Below are 15,347 nucleotides of genomic sequence, written 5' to 3'. Positions count from 1 at the left end.
TCAAATACAGCTTTTTTAGCTAAACAGCCTATTTTAAAATCGGTCTCTAAAACACCTCAGACTCTCAGCTTCTACTTACAATAGCAAGTTTTGGATTGTTATGTGTTTAAGAAAACATCAGATTATTTCCATTCCCATTTCTGCTATGATTTAAATATTTTTATCTTTAACCAGTAAATAATGATACAAACCAAATGTATACAGAAATAGCTTTTGGAGATTTTATAGAAAATGCTTTTTTTCTTAAATCTGAAAATTAATATCAGATACTACAATGCTATACTGGCTGGAACAGTGCTACCGAGACAACCGTATTTCTAGCAAATGTACTTATTTATTTTCCAACAACATAAATGCATAAATCCGAGAACTCCACCACTTTAAAAACCACTGGAAAAAGGAAGATTTAGCGAAAAGTGGCAGGAGGAGGAAAAAAGAGGGATGGGAACACCTCAAGCTGACCTTTCTGGAAGAGCACCCCAAATGTCAAACTATTGCCTAAAGCACAGAACATGGCTGCAGGGAGGAGGAGAGTCCTCCCCTGCATCAGCAGTGACACCTCTTTGGTTAGCAGCCTTTCCAGGCTTTCCGCAGGTTCCTGCTCTCCCCGAGTCTTGCCAAGGGATTCTCTGTGAGAGCAGAATACTGGAAGGAGAGATGGGCTACATGGCACATCTGCCAAATCGCCTGTTGCCTGCAGCACTGGAATCACATGGTGGTATCTGATGTGGAAGCTCACATGTTTCTAATTATCTCCTCTTCCAATCTGTTCTTTCCCTGGCAACAAAGCTGCAGTTTCTGATGAGTTGAATAGGAGCCCTGACACAATAGGTACTGACAGTGCTTAGAAAAAAAGAAAAAAAAAAAAAAAAAACAAACACACCACCACACACTAACTTCTTTTTATACAAGGGAAAGAGCACAACACAAGTGCCCAGGAGGCTTGCATAATCATACTATGTTCCACACATGAAGAAAAAGCTTTCCTATCGTCTTGTTCATCAAGAAATATCAATAATCCCATCAACAGCTGTATTAAACACATTTCCCTATCTCGTCTCTTGGACGAGATGAGCAGAATTCCCTGTAACTGGCAGTCACTACAGCCTGTAGACGCACACACAGCCCCTGATGTACTGCAGCCTCCTCTGATTTCGTTTTCCCTGTTGTTTGGTATAACCTAACCAGTCAATGCAGCCATCTGTGCTCAATGCTAAACAGAGCATTTTAATAAAGAGCTATAAAAAGTTTAATTCTTGCACTGAACCAGAACAGATTCAGCCTCTGGCCCAACAAACTACCACAGCTGTGAAGAGCCATGCTTACAAACTTATTAGAAATCCTTTCTATCACTGAAAGCTGACAGATGACTGTGACAATACAGAAGAGATTAAAACCTGTATCAAAAAAGTCATACAGTAAGTTCAAAGCAATCATGACAAAAATTCTGACCTTTTAAAAGGCAAAAATTCATTTAATAGAAATTTTAACTACTTGTAAATACTGGTCAGTCATTTAACTAACACCCCACCCCAAACAGAAATCAATCCACGTGACCTTAGCCATAGTGGTTCTGAAATAATCAGAGATTAACATTGGGGGGATTAGGGCAATCGCACTAAAAATCCACAGTCCTCCAATACCAACTTTTTATTTTGATACTTACTGCACAAAATTGGGGAAGAAGGCGTCTGAAGAGTCAAAGTTGAACCATCTTTGCGAGTGATGTTAACACGAAATACCAGCCTAGCACGTGTACTTTTTTTCTTGGAACCAGCAATCCCTATCCTAGCTTCAACATCAGCATTTCGCAGCTTCAGTATTCCCACGCAATCAACCCTAACAACACAAAATAGTTGACAGTTTAATAGAGTTTAAGAAGTTCGGCATCTTTAATAATCTTTCGACTAGTTACACAAGCCACAAAGTCAAAACTCTTGAAGTAATTACTGAAATATTACTAGGGGGGTTTTATTTACATTAAATCTCTGTATGACTCTTCTCATTATACAGCCCAGTTTTCAATTCATCCCTACATAATTTGGATGATGAAACATGGAAGGAAGGAATATGAAAGTAGTATGAATAAACCAGAAAATGCAATGTAACAAAGTAATTCTGGTAAGCATTCAATTTACAATCACCGATCTTCATTCTTCCATTCCTGGGGCTAGATCTGGGTTTGTAAGATTATTGCTACAAAATATTCTGCATTCACTTAAAGCAGTAGTAGAAGAAAACTTACTGTAGTCATATTATTTTTTACGCTCAGTGGAACTTGGAAGTGATACATACGTCATACCATAACTGTGGTCCTACGGGAAATGTATACAGGGCCAGGGTGAGAGAGTGATGCAGTGCTAACTTTCAGAAAGACATGCGAGATGCAAAAATTATTTCAAGAAAGACAAACAAACAAAAAAAACCCCAAACACAGCCTGATGTGTTAAGAAGAAGAATACTGTAAATTTACCAGGATCTTAGGCCCTACATCCAAAAAGTAGAGGGACCATCTGATATCTAATTTGAGTAGAACAGATTTTTGTGCTGCATCAGGGCCAACAAGCAACAGCCAGGGAGCAGAGAGGAGGGGAGAGTGTGATTCAGAAGGCGGCACTGGCATTACCATTAACAGAGAGGTGCATAGCATCACTGAAATACTAGAATAATTTCTTTTGAGACATGAAGGTATCTTTTGAGAAAACAGCCTAGGTGAAACTTTTCCTCCTAGGTAATTCCAAATTCATCTTTCTAGTATCTTGTACTTATATAGTTTCACATTAACACTTGAGGACAATTATAAAATTACCTTCTAAGAGACAGTTTCCAAACTTATCATGGGAATATATTTTATATTTTAAAAAATCAAATTGATTCAGACTATTAGCAAACTGTATTATCCTGCTCAAGAAGCGGACACTGTAAATTGAAGAAACGTTTCTTCTCTTGAAACGAGACAAGCTTCTAAGTAAAGAGTGGCAGCTTTCAACCACATACCCATTAAAAGATGTTCTACTGAAAAGAATATTTTGAAAGAAGATCACTCCCTTTCTATATATTAAGATACATGTGAAAAGCCTATTAGGGAATTGCTTATATCTAAAGTTTCTTGGGAGATCTAAACCACACAGGACGATGAGGCCACTTGCTCAAAAATCTACTGCAGTTAACTACTGCCATCAGACAGAGCGCATGTCTTCTCAGCAGCAGCCGTGCACTGCCTACATGCATCCGTACACTGTATCCAAAACGTTGCCTATACATTACAGACCAGACAAGCTCTGGAAAGACAGCAAAGCAGGAGGCTTCCGTGACAAAGGACTATCTGGCGGAAATGAGAGAAATGGAACAAGCGAAGCGAGAGAAAAGCCAGAGTTTAGCCTCACTACCCACAACTCCCAGCCTTTTGGGCCTAAAGGGATCTGAAGATGCTGATATTCTCCTTCCCTCTTCTGATCAGCAGTTCCATACTTGGTAAAAGACAAGACAACCAGCAGAGCCCGTGACCAGTTTACAGGTCACGTAATGCTTGAATATGCACATTATTGTTCAAACAGAACATGAAACTAAATGTAACAAAGTTAACTGATAGTTTTAGGAAAGACTAGATTAAGTGTTAAGTATAATAAACGCAAACTGAGAATGCAATGTAAGTTTTTCTTATACATGTAGCTTCACTAAGTGCCTGGTGTGTGCCAACACGTTCCAGACTTCCAACACCTAACCAATCCAACCGAAAAAGGAAAATCAGTTTCTGAAAACAAGCTAATAAATGAAAACATTAAAAAAAAAAAAAAGCTACTCACGCAAGTGTCATATTGTTGCTTGGGTCCAGTCCGACCTCGATAACAGTAGTCCCCTCTATATCCACTTCTTTACAGGGAGTAGTGTTTCTCCCAGTAACTCTGCAGGCCTGGTAGAACCCGTGCGGCTTCACTCGACCCGAGTCGTTACCCACGAATACCTGCAGCACCACCGGCTCGTTGTGACCTTCCAGCTGAAACACGGCAACACAAATTAAATATTTCAATTGGCCAGCAAGGCCTCTTAATTAAAACAGGAAATATTTTATGCAGCTGAATTTGAAGTGAATCTGCTCCCAGTCTTGCTGGAAACAATCCTAAGGGAAGAAGGAACAACAACTTTTCATCTAGTTTATAAAGAAAATGCTAATATTTTTTATCTGTCATTTGTTCTTCCATTAAGAGATAAGTCAGTCATGCAATAAACAGGTGAAACGATTTTTTAAATTATTATTATTTTATTTTAAAACCAGCCTGAATCCTATCTATCTTCACACAGAATTATCCCAACTCCAACCTTCAGGACTCTTACGACCCCTTACTCTCACCCCAACCGTGACCATTTCCCCATCTCTTCCCAGGATCCTCCTTCCCCCCCAGCATCTACGTCCACCAGTCAGCTGAGAAAGAGAACATTTGCTGTGGCTGGTTCCAAAGTTGATGAGAATTTGTTGGTCAGTATGTGCATGCCAATCAATCAATTAGCATGCTATGCTTCTAGGATCCCATCTTCACACCAGCCACACCTTGCAATCTTTGTGAAACCAGATTAAAATTGTCCAACACTTGCAAAACCGCTGGATGAGTCAGAACAGGACGAGGGGGAAAGCAGAGGGAGGAACAGAATGAATGATTGTATGGTCCAACCATGCAAATCTAGCTTTCCTTCAAACACCAAAAGAAAAATAAAAATGGCAACTTGACATCTCCTACTTAAAGTTTATGAACAGTGTTAGGATTCACTGAAACACTTAATAAATAAAAGCAGGTCAGACATACATTTCCCATAATGATTTAGCAGTCCTCCTGCAATCCAGTATGCAAGCCATAATTATCCCAGCACGTTAGTGAAAAATGCATTCATTTTTATAACATCGACATCCTAGCATGAAAGGGTTTGTGTCCTTTTAACGCTTTTTTTATTAGTGGAATCCCACTGTGGTGCTACACACTAAAAATACTCTGACTTAAAAGTAAAAGAAGTCTTGAAGTAAACCTGGACGTTGTATTATGAAGTAACCTCTCATTCTTTTTAGGTAACAGAAGAAAAATACTGCAAGTAAAAAGAAACACTAGATCGCTGCCAAATTCCCAGGCCGGAGATAGAAATTCTTTGCCACAGCATTCTAGGAGGAGCTAAAACAAATATTTTTAATGTTTTCATTAAGCCACAATTGTTGCTGGAGGATTTCTGGGTGACAATGCTATGTTTCATCCTAGGCCTGGAAGCCCAGTCAACACTTGTAGAAAGAAGCTCAATCTTTATTAGTGAGGAGATTCAAATGAGAGCAGAATTCTCCAGAGGATCTCTTAGGGGATTAGTCCCTGACATACTTGGACAATTTAGTTCTACAGTTCTTAAGTTTGAAAAAAGAAAAGAAAAAAAAAAAATCAGCAAATACTGATAAAATCCTAGTACGCTCCTCATGTCCAAAAGGAGCGATTAGCTTACAGCAGGTAGGTGGGTTATGATGGGCAAAGCCCAAAGATTTCTGGAGGTGGCCTAGTACAGGCTCCCAGGCATGAACCACAGGCTAACAGGTATACTTCATATCAAAGAGCTCAAAAGCCAAGAGAGCGTGAATAAACAAGAGACTATGAAAACAGCCAACGAGAGGACTTAATTTCACTCATTGGTTATCAAAGGTTATCAAAGGGAATCAAAAAGGTTATCAAAAGGAAGTGAGGAGTAAAGGGTACTCTGATATTCTACCACTGAATCTCTTTTACATGGAAAGTTGAAGGATCAGTCTTTGTGTCATGTCACCAAGGTCTCCTTGGCTAGAAACAGCATCACCACAGCTAACCGGTGTTGCTTTTCTTCCCCGCTGTTCTTGTTAGAAGAGGATATGAAAGGTGTACAAGAGCACCTCTCATCATCTGGATGGTAACTGCTCCAGCTTTGCCATACCGCTAGCAGCAACACATGAAAATCTGCTACTGATGGCTGGAACACCTCCGCTGACACTTTGCGTTCAGGATAATCTTTCTTTTGCCAGACAAGTCACTTGACTAAGGTTTGTTTATACAATTTTAATGTTGCATATTGATTGTAGACTCTCTAGTTCTAAGTCATCAAGTAACATGGTTTCCTTTAAACGGCCACAGAACCTGCTTCTCCTCCTCAGTCTGCTTAAGAGTGATGCATCTGCATGGTTGCCCGTCGCAGGTGCTGCCAGAGAAGAGCAAGCACGAGGTCTCTACTGAACTAGCAACATTTTTACACTATTCTTCCCCATCTTTAAAACACCCCCAAAAAAAACCCAAACAAAACAAAAAGCCCTCTTGTCCTTTACATATTTTTTTCCACTAGCTCAGATTTCCTGAAGATCCACTGACTCGTTTTGTCTGTCCAGCCCTGGCAGACTTTTATATGCAGGCTATGAACTAATTTGCCTACTGGTTCAGCAAGCTTGAGCTTCCAGGAATTCAGTAACACGAGATTCTTCCAAACAGAATTTTCACTGATGGGTGCTAAAGGGTAACTGGGAAAGGAATTAAAAGGAAATTCAGATGAACAAAGGCCCATTAAGAAAATTCACATAAATGAGCACTAAATCACCATAGCAACTGGACTATATGAATGGATTCTTTTCTTGTGAAACTTTACTGCATTTCTACATTACTCAGGAGGACTGAGTAGACTGTTGGAGATGTTTCTAACACTGTTGAACAGGACTTTAAAGATAAGTCTACTTCTGTACTCTGTCAGCAGTAGTCAGCACAAATTTTAAGGGCTGCGTCATAAACAAACATTTCTTTGTGGACCCAGTAAATTAGTTTCGATTGAGAACTGCTTTGCTGCTTTCTCAAAGTAGCATAACTCTGAAAAAGTATGAAAGGAAATGTCTTTTATCTCTCTTATTTGTATGATAACAAATATAGTTGTCTACTCGCTCGACCTGCTGGCCACACTCCTCCCAATATAACCAGGATGCCATTTGCTTTAGTTCCAATGAGTGTGCAATGCTGGCTCGTATTCCGTTCGGTGTCCACTCTCACATTCACACTGTGGTCGCTGCAACTTTTGTGATGATATTTGACATCAGTTCTTCTGTTTATCTCTGTGTAAGTGAAGTACAGCACTACCCCTGGTAAGCCTCTCTACCATTTGCATTAGGAAACCTTCATGAGCACAGGCCTAAAGCTCTCAGATTGCTTCCACCAGGCTATGTAGCTACCCTTGCAGATGGACAGATGGCTGAAACCTTTCACAATGAGAGAGGTCTGAGAGCAGGAGACTCCTGTTAGTTACCTAAAGAAAGCATCATCTATTATCTTCTCAGTTGGGCAGTCTGTAACACATACCAAAACATTATCCCTGAGCCTCCTTCCTCCTCTGATCTCAACAGGCCACTCTCCAATTTCATGCTGGAGGTCCTTATGTTACATCATGTCCTGTCTTCTTTCTAAACAGCTGCTGCATATCCACGACTGCATTCCAGCCATGTACATTACCCCAAGTCTCTGCGATTCCAGTCAAGTCACAGCCCTGTGACTACACAAGGGAAGAAACAAGACCTGCAAATTCACACTCTGTGCATTAGTGTGCAGTCACTGGAGAACAGCCTCTGAATGTCCTCCCTTTTGAGCAGGAATGTGGAAGACCTCTTTGTAGCCTTCTTCCTTGTGTTTCTCCTCCATTTGTAGCTCTTCCTTCCCTTCAGGGCTTTGGTTCCCGTCCTCTGACGAACTTACAGTAAAGCCCTCCTCACCAGGCTAGCAAGCCTGATCATGAACAATTTTTCCCCTCTTTGAGTAAGGTGAATTACATCAGTTGTCCTTTTCTCCCCTCCAAATGAAGCACGACAAACAAAGCAGCTAAATGCTTGCTAGAGAAACCAGCTCTGCAGCCAGGCCCTGGCTCCCTGACTGCATCTGCTCTATCCAGAGCCTTCCCCTTGATCAGAAGGATTGAGGACACCATTCAGTCCCGAGTGCTGCTCGCTCATCCCTGCCTCAGAGCAAGTGACCATCAACACCTAAACTTCAAGGCATCAAAGCCTATACAGGAAGCAGGCTGCATTTGTTAAGCGTGCATACAACTGCTTCCTCTTTTCTTCCCCCCATTCTCCAGTTCTACTAATCCACATGTACTTCACCACTGCTAACCGTACTGAGCAGTACGACCCATAAAGTACACCTCAGTTAGACCTTTATGACTGTACTTGAAAGACAGACACTGGATATGTGGATTCAGATATTTCTTATTTAAAAAAAAAAAAAAAAAAAAAAAACAACACCAAAACACAAACAAAAAAACCACTTTCAATTTATTTTTTTAAATGAAACCTCATTTTATGTCCCTACCAATAAGGCATAATGATGACCCGCTGCCATCAGCAATCAAACAGTTACAGCATTTCACTGTCCTATTTTTGTATGCTTCAAGTGTCTACCTATTTACACAGTCTGTACAATTGTAGTCTAACAGGACATGCATCACAGATGACGTACCATTGCCTTGACATAAAGCTTCCTTCCTCCTGTAACTTTGTGATGCAAATAGACTTCTTGTGACCTGCAAGAAGAGCTACAGTAGTCTCTACCGCAAGGAGACTGCAAAGGCTGCCCCCTTCCCTTTAAAAATAGAGAATCTAGGCCTATTTGAACTGAAGCAGCTCCCATTCTACTGAAGCACCCCTTGGAAAGGAGTCCCCGTATCACCTAACACTAAACAGCCTACCTTTACAGTTGGAAAGCCTTGCTGCGTCCGGTCTTTCACTGAGCCTCGGCTGCCTTCAGTCAGGTAACGAGCCCTGTGCTGGGTTTCCGGCTGTACCACTATCTTCAGCTCCTTCCCCTCACTCTTGGTCGGATACTGACCACACAACATTGGGGTCTTCTTCCCTCCAGCTGCTTTCTGGTTCTCTGATGCTCTGGGAAGTCAAAGCAGACCATTAAAAAGATGTTATAAGCAGCTCCCCAATAAAAACAAACTAAATCACAGAAAAGCTAAAAAGATAAAAGAGTGTATATTAACGGACAGAAGATTTATAGTTGAGAGCAAACTTTGGAATTCTCTTTCTGACAGAGAAGGAAACCTGCAGGATGAAGAGGAACGGTGCTTCCCTGCCTCCTCCATCCAGTGCAAATAGGAACCGCTTTTCAGAGAGTAAACATAAAGGAAGGGAAAAGCAATTAGCATTACACTCTGTTAACAAACAGAAGGCAGTTCATAACCTGCTTTTCCATAGTATACGATACAGCCTGATATTATCTGAATAAGCCGTTTCACTTCTGTAACAAATATACGTATGTACACACACACACTGAATGGATTTAAGGTTAAATGATACTTCTTTAAATAGGAAAACAGCCTCATGCCTGTCTCCGCCTGAACTTGCATATCCATGCAAACACAAATACCAATTTCTGTCAAAAGAGGTTGATAGATTTATGTTAAAACCAAATTAGTTATGGTAAAAAGCTCTGACATCATTGCACCAATTTTAAATCTGCGGTGTATGCAAAAACTGTTTCTTTCCAGGTGCGTACCTTAAGATGTACTGTATCTTGTGTTCAGTTCCATAATTAAAACCTGAATGAGGAAGCCCTCCAAAGTATATCATCACGTGATCGATTTTGTGTTCACTTTAAAGCACAATGGAAAATAAATCTTGATCTTATACAGAGCAGCTTTGTATAAGGATCCTGAACTGAAATCTAATAAACCCGTTTAACACTAGCAAATGTAAACATGCCATGGCAAATGGTACAGGCAGAAAAAGGGCTCACTGACTTTATGTGGAATGTAATATTCTTTTTTACTATGAAAAAGTAGTTTCTAACAGCTAATGACTCTACAGGAAGCAGTTTAAAGTAACAGGTGCGAATTGCCTAAAAAACAAATCCTGTTCCAATGTGCAACATACGGAAGTAATTCATCCAGGATTTTTTCTCAGGGAGGAGGGTGAAAAAAAAGCTTTTTCTTCAAAATAGTTTACCGAGAGCTTTGCCACTGCATGAGTTTTTCACTAACCTGAAGGCTGGAGTAACCCATAGTGTTCTCTTCCCAGTTACCAGATGATTTATACTAACAAACGCATCGGCACCTTTCCTAAAACGCCTACTGTGCAACGAACAGCACAAGGCCACGTCGTACGCAAACACTTCCAAGCCATTCCCCTGCTCCTGCACAGCCTGGCCCAGCACTCTTCCTGCAGAAGGGCCTTCTCCTGCCCCAGGGAAGGTCGGGCACTTTGCCCCCTGATTCCACCACATCTCATACCCCTGAAAGTCCTATTTGTCACGCTCTTATTTCTACTAAACCTTCCAAAACCGTTTAATATATGTAACAAAGGGTTAAAACGGACACTGCTGAGCTGTTACGAGGTCTGCGCTTTGTATGAATTTCACTCATGTCTTTCTGTTCGTGGTTAACCACTTCAGCATGGGACTGCCCAGCAAGCCTCCTGCTCATCCAGCTGAGCCCGGGACGGACGCCCAGCGCGCGTCCCAGAGCAGCCCTGGCTGCCTTGCACGCTCGTCTTCAACCCAGTAACAGCAGAGAGGCAGGATCCAGAGGGTATGGAAGACTGCGAGAGTACTCCTTCTGCCAAGGAGTCCCCATTACTCTGCCACAAACAGGCTGTTTAAAAAAATAGAAATGCTATGTAAAAACATACCTTCTTTTAGGAAAATAAAAGGGACAAAATTCTTCTTCAATGTAGCATATACAAAACCTGCGATACACTAAATAAACTGTAATTAACACCACTATGCTCTTCGCTTCTGTACAAGTTAAGCAAAACCCCTAATCAAATTCAAGCTTGTTAGATAATCTCTTTCTCTATTCTTCCTGTCAGGACATAACTCCAATGGACTTTCAGTGAAAGTCTTCTCTTTTTCTTACTCAGAATTTTAGATCACACAGCTACAATCTCTTAGCTTCCCACAGGGAACGCGGGAAGGAACACCGAGCAACCTCAGCTACTGCAAACACCACCGCGTTATGCGAAACGCTGTGCCTGGGACCCAGCAGGCTGGGCACGGTAACGTCACCAGAGAATGCTCCATGTAAAGACATCACATGGATTGCTTAGCCTGGCCTTGTCATGCTTTCCACCTCCATAAATTAATCGAGGAGACTGAGATATTATTGAATTTTGAAGGGAAGCATTAGAGAGGCAGCCATCAAAATGAAATTCACTTCGAAGACTCGGAGCACAAAGTTTTAGCAGTATGACATTAACACTTTGGCCTCTCCAACACAACTCTACGTTTTCCTGGCATTACTTTACTCTTAAAACCCAAGTTACCTTAATTGTCAACATACTAATATTTTATATGTTGTGATATTTATGTGAAGAGATGCTGCCTAACAATTATTTTGAAATTTTTCCCTCTAGAAACCTAAAGTAATCATTACTTTCAATCAGATTAGCTGAACTTGAAAGCAATTGTAAAGCCTCCACCAGAACTTCTCAGTGGTCTTTCTTCTCAAATTACCTAATTATAAACAACTAACTTAATTGTTACCAGACAACATCTCCTTAAAGCTAGCACTTCTTTCCCAAAACAGAAATATAAGTGGCAAACCCCATGATTCTATTAGAACAGATTTCATCAGTTAAGGTTCGCCTGGTCCTGCACTGGCGTCGGGGCTGTTCCCAGTGAAGACCTGACAGTGAAAGTGAGACCGAGGATGTTGGAGACCTGAGACTCTTTGCCCCACATCACCATCAATTCATTCGTTTCTAAAAAGGCTTTCACAAATTCCAACAGTTTCCACAGGAATATATTCTTTTTCTAGTCAGTTGTTTTTAAAAGCTAGGAAGAAGTCACTTTTGAGGCAAATGCTATTTCCACTTCACAAATTAGCAAGGGTGCTTTCCTTGCTCCTTTCTTAAAGCCAAAAGTAAATGAACTCCCTTGGCTGAACTCCATCAGGCCGGGAAGTTAAAAAAAAGTCACTACTGTGACCTAGATTTGTAATGCTAAATCTCCATATTCCAACTGCAAAATTAAGTTTTCTAGTATTGTGGCCATTTCTTATCCCAGAGCTTTTATTTAAAAGGACAATTCTGTTACATAAGAGTTTTGCTGCAGTTCAATCTAGCCTGTATACAACACATTAGGAAAAAAATTATGCTTATCTACCCCTGCGTTCACAGAATATTGCTGACAGTACCGATGAACGTTCACTGGTTAGCCATTAAGAATGTTACAGTCTTGTGATGTTTTAGATTGAGATCGTACATATGGTTCCAGAGTTTACTAAATCTCCCCTTTCTGTCCAGAGATCACATTTACAGTCACACAGTTCTTGCCTTTCGATAAAGTTTCTTCCCTTTGTAAGGGAGAGCCTGACCTCCTTTCTGCTTGGTGGAGGCAGCTTCTAGTTCCAAGCAGCTGCTCTACATATGCTAATTTGCTTCTTTGGGTCTACCATGTGCTAATGTTTTACTTTATTATCAATTTCAGCTGGTGAAAACGAGAGATGCTGGACAAGTGTGGTCCAGCTTAGAGTGGCTGTTGTAAGGAGAGACCAGAAGACCCAGAGGTCCGAGGAGACCGGAGCGGGCAGCAGAGCCAACGCTCCTGGTACCGACCAGCTCGGCTTTTCCCGGCGCGGTACCCAGACCAGCACACTCTGGAGAGTTTCTCAGAATCACTTTCTCACAGTGAAATTTTAAGTATGGAACTGCAATGACCCTGGGAATACAGACTCCAGGCTCTTTCCCTTTGGAATATGAGAAGTTCATAATCTTTCCCCCATCAGTCAAATTTTAATATTCACCATTACTGTGATGAACATTAGAACGTACTGCGAGCACATACATAAAAACAGAAACAAAATACACCCCCTACCCCCAAAAAAACAACCAAAATAAAAAAGCCAAATCTATCCACTTGACCATCCACCTTAAAAGTACTAAAGAAGCCACAAGTTAAAAAATAAAATTTAAAAAATGTATCAACATACTATTGTAAACTGATGGACTTTTTCCTCTTTAAGCAACTACTGAAATGCATTTAGTGAACAGTGTGAAGTGGGAGAGATGAGAGACCACCACCCAGGCGTGCCCACGTACAGACACACGCATGCACACAACCCAGAAGCACAGAGAGAAACAGGATTAGAGATTTATTTCTGAAAAAATCAAATACAGAAGTGAATTCACAAGAAAAAACAAAATTTTGGTTCACCATATCATCTTAACATTTTTTTAAAAAGTAAAGGATGTGTTAATTTAAATGATGAGAAATCTTAACAAGCCATTAACTTCTACTCCCATCACTCTCTCTATCTGATAAATAGAGAGAGACACAAACAGAAGCAGGTAAAGTGCACAGACTGAAATCCTCACATAAAATCCTGCAAAAAACATTAAGATTTAGGGTGCGTCCAGTCCAATTCTGCCTTTCTTTTTAAATACAATAACGTTTTCATTGCCATTTTATAAATGGAATTCTGCAATCTTTTAGTGATAAACAAGAATACAGATGAGCTTGTCAGTGCTGCGTCCAATTGTTGCAGGAAAGTTTAGCTTTATCTTCTAAATAAACACTAACAAGTCTAATGAGACCTTATCATGGCTAGGACGCAAAAGGGAACAGCAGAGAAGGGAAGGGATTTATGTGAGAACCTGAGCAGAACACTTGACGGGGGCAGGGGGAGTTTTATTAGTTTGGTTTTACATATGGCGATAGAACTTTAAAAAAAAAAAAAGCAGATACCAACCCATTTCCTGCTTTTGAGTTGCCTTTGCTGTCCGTGCTGAGCTGAGAAAGGACATAGTGAGGCGCTTTGGCACTGTCGGCATCAAAGATATCCATGTTGGACTCTTCACAATCTCGACGTTTGATCCCTGGCCTCTGCTTTGGATTTCGTTTGCGTGATTTACGTGGCACCTCAGTGTTATCATTGTAGGAACTGGTACTCATGTTACTGAAGTTGGAGGGTGAATCCTCCATCCACATACTGCAGCTCTGTTCTGACTCCAATCCACACCCCTCATCCTGGCAGGACATCCGACTGTTGTCCAGCAAGTCCTCAGGTGGTGGCGAGATGTACAGGACTGTGTGTCTCTTCGGCGTTGACTGCTGCTGCTGGACTGTGTTACTGGTTAACTGCTTTTCACTTACCCCTCTGGTACTTACCCCCACGGCTGAGGAGCAGCTCTCCACTTGCATAGCCTTGCTGTCGGTGACTGAGGTAGAGTAAATGGTAGGACTGGAAGAGGTGGTAAAGGAGCTGCAAGCACCGCCCATGGAGGAAGAGGAAGGAGCTGAAGAAGCATCTGCGGTGTATAATTCAGAAGTAAATACAAGATACATGGTTCTCTGTGTGCTGGCTATAGCAGTCCCATTGAAATAAAGTGATTTATGAACCGATTTCTTTCCCCCAACAAATATTTGGAATTTGGTAAGTTTTAGAATGTAAATGCTTAAAGCAATACAGCCTAGCCAGTACAGTACTTTGGAAATGTCCAAATAAGACTTAGAATGATCCACGGTAATCAACTTTTTTAAAACTTAATGTTAATTCATAAAAATGGCTGCAAGTAAACAGAGCTTTCATTGCCTCAGCTGGACTAGTTATTTCTGTAGAAGCCATTTCATCTAAAATAATGGAAGCCCCAATGCAAAATGCTTATAATCCACATTCAATGCCAATTACACCATTTATTGTTGGAATTTTTTATTTTTGAAAAAGACGGGACTGTGCTTAGCCACAAAATATTAAAATAAGTTTCTAACCTATGAAGCAGAGAACTACAGGTCATTTTTAATGCAGACACTCCCTGCTTCAGAGGCAAATCCTGGAATAAAAATATGAGAAAATAAATGAGAAAAAGAGCTGCTGATTATTCCATCATAAATGAGAAATAAAATATAAAATCAACGGAGTCGGTAGGCAAAATGGAACTGGTATCAGTCACTATGACATAGCTGTTTATTTTGAAGGTTCAAAACAGGGATGAAATATCTATATTGGTGACGTGCTCATACAAGACGACATGAAATTTCTGTAATTTCACTCTTTCAGTCACAGACACAGATTTCTCTCAGACTTTATTAGCCGAGTCCCTTATGCATAGAGAGACAGCTTGGGACAGACCTCTGAAAAATTCATATTAAGCAGGATATTTTAAACAATGTGATTGTGATTTCTCCAGAGGTCACACTGATCAATCTGGTTTAGAAACATGAAGGGACAGCTAAATGATTAAAACGAAACTCTGAAGATTTCTGGAGAACAACATAATCATTTCCACTGAAGAATTTTAATGGACAAATCAGCTGAAAATGTAGGCTAAAACATTTGAGAGGAAGCAGTACGGACAACCATAGGTCCTTATTTATTTATTTAAATCA

The 15,347-nt window shown here is 40.6% G+C and overlaps 1 protein-coding gene across 2 annotated transcripts in view; it reads right to left on the bottom strand.

The window, feature by feature from the left end:
- The window catches only part of NFAT5 (nuclear factor of activated T cells 5), a 72,630-nt gene that overhangs the window by 18,148 nt on the left and 39,135 nt on the right, over positions 1–15,347 (bottom strand). Inside the window, exons 2-6 of one of the 2 annotated variants that reach the window (XM_075511160.1) lie at positions 14,730–14,791; positions 13,711–14,269; positions 8,710–8,902; positions 3,807–3,997; positions 1,667–1,839 (exon numbers count right to left, since the gene is read on the bottom strand). In XM_075511160.1, coding sequence (XP_075367275.1) covers positions 1,667–1,839; positions 3,807–3,997; positions 8,710–8,902; positions 13,711–14,240 — 1,087 coding nt within the window. In that variant the 5' untranslated portion in view covers positions 14,241–14,269; positions 14,730–14,791. The remainder of the gene's footprint in view (positions 1–1,666; positions 1,840–3,806; positions 3,998–8,709; positions 8,903–13,710; positions 14,270–14,729; positions 14,792–15,347) is intronic. The other variant, XM_075511158.1, reaches the window with a different exon arrangement.

The sequence above is a fragment of the Mycteria americana genome, chromosome 8, assembly GCF_035582795.1.
Source record: "Mycteria americana isolate JAX WOST 10 ecotype Jacksonville Zoo and Gardens chromosome 8, USCA_MyAme_1.0, whole genome shotgun sequence".
NCBI lineage: Eukaryota > Metazoa > Chordata > Aves > Ciconiiformes > Ciconiidae > Mycteria > Mycteria americana.
Note: the sequence above shows the minus strand (reverse complement) of the source record. Positions and strands in the feature narration are given on the sequence as shown.